This window comes from Brassica napus, chromosome C6, assembly GCF_020379485.1.
Source record: "Brassica napus cultivar Da-Ae chromosome C6, Da-Ae, whole genome shotgun sequence".
Taxonomy (NCBI): Eukaryota; Viridiplantae; Streptophyta; class Magnoliopsida; order Brassicales; family Brassicaceae; genus Brassica; species Brassica napus.
The window spans coordinates 13,380,410-13,387,766 of record NC_063449.1 but is presented as its reverse complement, the minus strand read 5'-3'; the positions used below and the strand labels follow the sequence as shown (position 1 = coordinate 13,387,766).

The following is a 7,357-nucleotide window of genomic DNA, read 5'->3' as shown; positions in this document are numbered from 1 at the left end:
TCCAAGAAATATGAAAAGAAAAACGTGGAGAGATGAGAAGATGAAAGATGAAAGAAAACAAACCAGCCAAAGTGGCTCTGATAACACTTGATAAGCCCTAAATCGGGAAGGATCACTTATGCTGGATGTTGGATATGATCCGAGAAGGCAATTGCACTTCTGGAACTGAGATGGATTGAAAGGATCGTCAAGAGATGCGGAATGACTCTTGATATACCCACGATCTAAGGCTAACCACCAAAGAACGATTGTAATGTGTTAACTAACCACCAAACAACACACAAAGATGAATTAGCTGACCACCAAATCAACAAGCCGGTTCACACCAATGAACTAGCTAAAGAACTCTCTCTCTTACTCAGAGAAGAAACGAAAATAAACTGATTTTATTCATGGAATGAGACTACATATTTATAGTGTTTGTAGTCAAAGACTAATAAAGAAAATACACGGAAAATAATGCATAGAAAATATAAATTTGACCAGATATGAATTAATGAGTCAAAAACTCAGTCTTCAATGCAGATTGGTCAAAGATGGCCCTTCAGATAATGTCCAGGTTCATCCGAACCTGATGGATGCACGGGGTAAAGATAAGGGCGCTTGCGGGAATGTCTGGATGGTCCGCCGGATGAGAATGCATGTCCTTCTTAGGTTTCTTCACGACCCAAGCTAATTTTGGCTTGACCGTGGGTCTTTGACTGTCGAGTTGGTCGGGAAAGACGAGCTCTGATACGGTCAGTTCGGTCGTCTAGTCGTGGTTCAAGCCGAAACTCCAATCGGGACGCACGCTGGACGGCTCGGTCAGTCTGATCGGTACGGTCGGATGAACGAACCTCGGTCAAATTGTTCAGAACGTCCTGATCTCCATGCTGGTCGGCTTCAATGGACTGATCCACGAACCGGGGCACATCACAAAAGGGACAGGAAGTCTCCGATCTTCGAGGGGACCCTCATCGTCTGAATCCGGAATCGAGATTGGAGGCAGCCCACTAGTGGTTTTGCCTGCCGATGCCGATCTAGAGGTACGAAATGATGACCTCCTCACGAGCTGCCTCTCCAACCTATCAGGAGGAGGAGGATTGCTAGAAGAAGCCCCTACCTCCTCCTGAGAATGCTCCACTTCATCCTCAAAGGCGCCCGCGATCTCCGGGGCAACACCCGATCCATCTGGCATCGAGAAGGCAGCTCGAATTCAAGCATGATCGAAAGAAGACCAAGTCAAGCGACCTCTCCGAAGAGCTCCAATCAAACCCCGAAGCCCGTCGGTCATATCCGATCTCCCGGAATGAACAGACAGAATCAGTCAATAACTGCCCACGCATGCGAAAATAGGGAAAACGAAAAAAAACTAAAGAATAACTCACTTATGTCCTCAGCCCAATAGCAGGGGAGCCTCGAGAAATCAAAACTACCCACAGACGGTTCGTCGATCTTGAAGACGAAGAATTCTTCTCGCCAGTTCTGATCACGATACGGGATACCATGTATGATGTGACGTCCTGGACAGGGAGACATATGGAACGTCCCAGAATTTTATTTGTTTCGTTTCATCAGAACGAGATGATGAAGCTCGTCGAGGCCAAATGATAAACCCTCTTCGCGAGCCTTGACTAGGAGTGCCAAAAGATGTCTCAAGAAATTGGGGCACATTTGAGTGAGCGACAAACCCAGCTCCGCCAAAACACTAAGGATAGGCTCCGGGATCGGGTAGAAAAGACCCCAGGTCTCAAAGAAGGTGAGATACGCCCCACCGAATCCATCACGAACAGCTTCCGGAGACTCAGTCGTGGAAGCCAAATCAACTACTACGACCCGATCGACGCCGTGGACGGTATAAAGTTCCTCGAGCCATTTAGCCGTGGTCGTCGGAAGAGGACAGAAGAACGATGGAGCCATCTTATCAAAATTCGGTAATTAAAAGTCTGATTGCAAAAGGAAAAAAGCGGATTAAGACAGCGTAGGAACGCTCTCGGGTACTTATAAGCCATCGCAAGCCCTAACGGCTCTATCGCTAGGCCCGGGGAATTTAATGATTCGCCCTAACGCGGCGCGTATAGCCATTACGCGGGAAAACCAAAAAGCGCACGAGAAGTAACGTACAAAACCTATGTAGATCATCTCCCTTCATTCATCCCGAAGAAAAGAGATTGGGGGACAAATGTTCGACCCGATTTTGGATAATTAATAAATTGGGCCTAAATGACTTGGGCCGCGCAACCAACGAAGAAGCCCAACTCTGACGATCAGGAAGAGATCGATTCAAGGAGCCAGAGATCGCAGAGCGGTTGCGAAGATCGCGGAAGCAGCCCATTATAAGAATAGATCGATAGATACGAAAGGGGAAACGTTGAAAACCCTAGAGAGAGCCACACACACATCGACCTTGTTTTCACCTAGCTTTAAGTCTTTTCTCTTATCGATCTCGCTTGTAACGTTCGATCTTATTTCATTCATTGTATTCAATCTTATTCATCAATAAAATCCATCTTTGCCTACTAGAAACTGATTACATCGTTGTGTTCTAAAGATATCGTTGCCTACATCATTTTAGCTTCCTTAGATTAAACTCTTGATCACTATCAAATACTTAGTGTAGATTTTAAGATCTACACTTACCATCACCGATAATAAGATCTAGAAAGAAGACAAGAAGAGATCTGGACACAAACTTGAATCGGTTCATCGAGGATCTTTGATGGCTTGGCTCCAGCGTGCAACGAACGACAACCAGCGAGAAGAGAGATACGTCGGCGAAAAAGAAGAGAGAGAGGTCAGCCAAAAGAGATCGAAAGAGACAAGAAAAGGAGAAACCTTGACGGCTAAGGTTTTCAGATCTCTCTGGAAATCGGCAAGGCTTCGCTCTGGTTTCGAAATGAGAGAGAAGAGAAGGAGAAGGCTCCTTTTTAAAAGAAAAAGAGGTGAAAATCCTAGGGTTTACTACACGGGCCAGAAAAGAAGACCAAAAGATAATGAGCTTTGGTCCAAATCAAGTTAATAATTAAGAAAAACAAAACCATCCCGGTTTGGAAGAACCAGGATGTGACAACTTTACCCCACTTAACTGGGAATTCGCCCCGGATTCCGAAAGGAGCAAGGGGAAAACTTAACCATTAAGTAAGAGATTAAAAACTTGTTCGATTCATATTGGTTTGAGTCGAGCCTGGCCCTCTAGGTTAGGACTAGAGAGTTTTTCATGGGTCTGATACCACTTGTGACACTCCGAACCAGCATAGCTAAAATGGTCGGCGATATCATGACACTTGTCTCCAGCCATAAGGCCGAAACAATGTGTCTTTAGGATCCCAAGACGTCTTTAACAAAAACCCAACAACATGAGCCGAACCTGAAATGGAAAGGGAAGAAAGAGGTGTGAGCATTTCGACAAAAGCTCAGTGAGGAAAGCTCCAAGATCCCCAAAATCATCACCTGACATTCACCACACAACATAACAAAAGCTCTACCTAGAACATCGAGTAAAGCAATAGCAAACAACAAGAAAGAAGGATAAACCCCGACGGTGCCAACATGAGAATAACGCCACATCACGCTGTCTCCATGCCTCTCATGTTGTCGCGTGAGAACTCACCACATCACGTTGTCTCCGTGAATTCCACGCGATCACGCCACATCACGCTGTCTCCACGTGATCCGCGCCACCACACTCACACGATCACGCCACATCACGCTGTCTCCACGTGATCAGTGTGACTACATTCACACGTTCACGCAACATCACGCTGTCTCCACGTGAGCCGTGCTACTACATTCTTAACTTCACACAAGCGCATGCCCGCTCCGGCATGAATCATGTCAACTCACGCGGTCGCCACATGATCCAGTCAAGAAACAATGTAATGCCCGAGACATACAAATACATCATTCCACCACTTTACACCGGCACACATAGGCCTTAAGACCTTTTCTATCATATACACTTCCCACACATGCTTATTCCCCATACAATGCAAACACTCACATACAAGTCTCAATCACCAAACAACCATATTCGATTTAGCAACCTATGAATAGATTTAGGTGTTCACACATTTCAATACAATATATAGGGATATATATGATATAGTTCAGTTATCAAACAACTACGTGTATGCTTATAGATAACACGTAGGTATGAATGATTTAGCTAGAAACTTTTACTATGAAATGATAATGAAAGAAGGAAGAAAGGATCACAACAATCCTCACCTTGGCCTTAGATCTGCGGATGAAAAAGAGAGAAGAAGCAGATCTAAAACTTAAGGCTTTCCACGAACCAGATCTACAAATAAACGAGTAGCTGCTACCACCAAAGACCCGAAATGAGAGATTTAAGAGAATGAACAAGAACGAGAAGAAGAAGAAGAAAAAGACAACATGGTTTACTTACCATCTCCGGTAATCAGATCTAGAAAGAAGACAAGAAGAGATTTGAACCCAGACTTGAATCGGTTCATCGAGGATCTCTGATGGCTTGGCTCAAGCGTGCAACGAATGACAACCAGCGAGGAGAGAGATACGTCGGCGAAAAAGAAGAGAGAGAGGTCAGCCAAGAGAGATCGAAAGAGACAAGAAAAGGAAAAACCTTGACGGCTAGGGTTTTCAGATCTCTCTGGAAATCTGCAAGGGTTCGCTCTGGTTTTGAAATGGGAGAGAAGAGAAGGAGGAGGCCCTCCTCCTTTTTATAAGAAAAAAAGGTGAAAACCCTAGGGTTTACTGCACGGGCCAGAAAAGAAGGCCAAAAGATAATGGGCTTTGGTCCAAATGAAGTTAATAATTAAGAAAAACAAAACCATCCCGCTTTGGGAGAACCGGGATGTGACACTTAACCTGTCGAGACACAACGAGGAGAGCACCACGACACTGGGATGGCTCAGACTAAATCGTACCTTCATTGTGGAGAAACCGGGCCTCGATGACCACAAAACCAAGCAAAACCACACACGATTCCCCTCTAAAAACTAGAGGAAGATTCTTTGACTGAAGAACGGCCAAACGAGACAGAACGTTGACCGGCAATACTAAAGAGTACTCCTCTTTAGCCTATTGCTCTTTTATAAAAGTCAGAAGTTGACCAAAAAAAATACACACACAGTTCTCACCTCAAACAATGGTATGATAAGTTGTTGAACGTCCACAACCACTAGACAATACTACCTTTTTTCTTTTTTTGAACAATACTATCTTGTATATAAAATCATACACAAAATATGGTTTTTGTTATAAAATATAAAGATTTAAACTATATAATATATAAGCAAAGGCTTTAAACAGTGCAAAGAAGAAGATCGGACGTGTGTGTGCAAGAGAGTATAAGAATGAAGTTAATTATACTCATTTTTGTGCATCCCGTTACAAGCATATATATAGTAGTGGGAGTTGGTGGGTTTGCTGGCTTGAAACATAATCTAATAATATAAAGTAGAGTTACTCTCTCCTGTGAGAGCGCCACGTCACTAATTCGATCATCCTGGGTGCGACATCTGTCCCCTCACTCTCAAAACTCGCCGTATGATTTATAAAATTTTGGGTTTCTTTCCCCTGAAGTTGGGCTTCTTCCACGCAGTCAGACCCGTCGAACTCTACATTGGATATCAAAACTTAAACGTTGCGTTTTGGATTAGGGTTCGTAGTGTCCGTCTCGCGTCTCCAGTCTTCCTCCATCGACTGATTCGTCTTCTTCTTCCACGAACAGAGACGGTAACCGATTCCCTCATAAAGCCCTCCTTAATCAATCACACACGATCTCCATTCAATGCGACCCCGGAGAGTGCAAGGCAGTGGACACTCTGCTATAAAAAGGTACGAGTTCATGCTTTCAGAATCATCCTTCGTTCTAAACTAACCAGTAGACAAAAAGTTTGAGTCATGGCTAACGATTTGGTCTTCCTCTCTGATCTATGGACTGGCCGCTCTTCCTCCTCTATTCAAGTTCGCATGCTCTGATTTGACATGCTTTTTCTGGATTCTCAGGTAATCTATTTCACTGTTTTTTTTTGTTTATAGTTTTAATTAGATCTCTGGTTAGATTCTATACAAATCTCCACCGTCTTGATTCTTAATTATTAAAATTCATTGTGTTTTGGAATCCGTAGATTTATGGCCAAGCCATCCCCCAACTTTTAATGTTTGCTATTTTCTTTTCATAATATTCATATTTTTACTGCTGTGAAAATTCTTCGTTTCTGACTATTAGTTTATTTAGATTTATTGCTGAGCCATTTCCCAGCTTTTGATGTTTGATATCTTCTTTCATAATGTGATAATACATGAAGTTCCTAATGAGTTGAGCGGCTGGCAGATAAAACTCAATGAGAGAAGACAGAAGCTGGAGAAGAGAAGAGTGAGGTTCAAGTTGTGCTCCTTGGACAAGGACTTGGAGATTTTTTATCTGAATCCTCAGCAATGTAATGTCTCTGAACCACAAGTGTACAGGTTCTGCTGAGTACACAAGTCTAAGATATCTTGAGAGCTCATCAGGGGTAAGTTCTGAGAACAAGAGAAGACATTTCTTATATCTCTACAACAGATTTAATGTTTAACTTATGCTCTAAATTGTTCCAAGAATCAAGTTTGGGTCTAGAAAAACGAGACAGAAACATTCAATACCTGAAACAAGAGCAGGAGCAACCAAGTCATGTCTCTGTTCTAGAGAGGATACGTCTGGAAGAAGAAACAGTAGAAGAGAAGATTAGATTGCTATCTTTTCATGATTCATGAATCTTCTAGAGAAGGACTCAATTCACAGGTTTGTGAAGAAAGTTCTTGAAGCTTCAAGACTGAACTGGACTAATATCATGGCAAGATGCAACGAAGAAACATCACTACTTAACGAATTCTCACACGGCGATCACAACAAGGGTAAGCTTCTTCTGGTTCTTGATTACACGGACGAGAGTCTCCAAGAGATTTACCGTCGAGACATCATCAAGTTTTGGCCTTTCTTGAGAGTTATCATCAATCTACCATCTTCTTCCTTTAGAGAAGACCTGATTCACGAGACGCTGAGACGTTTCGACTGGGGTTTACTCTGCTGTGACACTCCAAGAACGTTGGATCAGATCATTGAGACTGATGTGGTAAAGCCATCATATCTTTGGTCGGATTTTGGTGGTGAAGCTGAAGGTGGAAGTAGCCAGGTGCAGATAGCATCGGAGAAGGTGAAGAAAGCACGCAATGCATAGGTGAAAGAGGATTGGAGTTCAAGACGCAGTTTTTTTTTAATGCTTAAGTCGTTTATGCTGGTTTTTTTCCCTTTTCTGGTGTTTGTTTTATGAACAAGTTTGACTTTCACTCTTTGCTACTTCTATAATTTTGGTTTTTTAATACCAAATATAAAATATATCTCATTTCAGAAATA

At 42.9% G+C, this 7,357-nt stretch overlaps 1 protein-coding gene across 6 annotated transcripts; it reads left to right on the top strand.

Annotated features, from left to right (window-relative positions):
• On the top strand, positions 1 to 7,357 carry LOC106375786. Of its 6 annotated transcripts, XR_007325399.1 has the most exons (4): positions 5,170 to 5,799; positions 5,930 to 5,970; positions 6,299 to 6,479; positions 6,563 to 7,357. XR_007325399.1 is itself a non-coding variant. In XM_048761713.1 (2 exons), exon 2 carries the CDS (start codon positions 6,714 to 6,716, stop codon positions 7,179 to 7,181), a length of 468 nt encoding a protein of 155 aa, XP_048617670.1. In that variant the 5' UTR covers positions 5,459 to 5,799; positions 6,299 to 6,713; the 3' UTR covers positions 7,182 to 7,357. The 6 variants fall into 6 exon arrangements, 3 of the variants coding, with proteins under 3 accessions (XP_048617670.1, XP_048617671.1, XP_048617672.1); XR_007325400.1 differs by having other exon boundaries at positions 1 to 5,799; positions 6,273 to 7,357; XR_007325398.1 differs by having other exon boundaries at positions 2,650 to 5,799; positions 6,299 to 7,357.

Bases quoted from the DNA above. Each gene is read 5' to 3' on its own strand.
- LOC106375786 (XM_048761713.1), top strand. From the start codon at position 6,714: ATGAATCTTCTAGAGAAGGACTCAATTCACAGGTTTGTGAAGAAAGTT.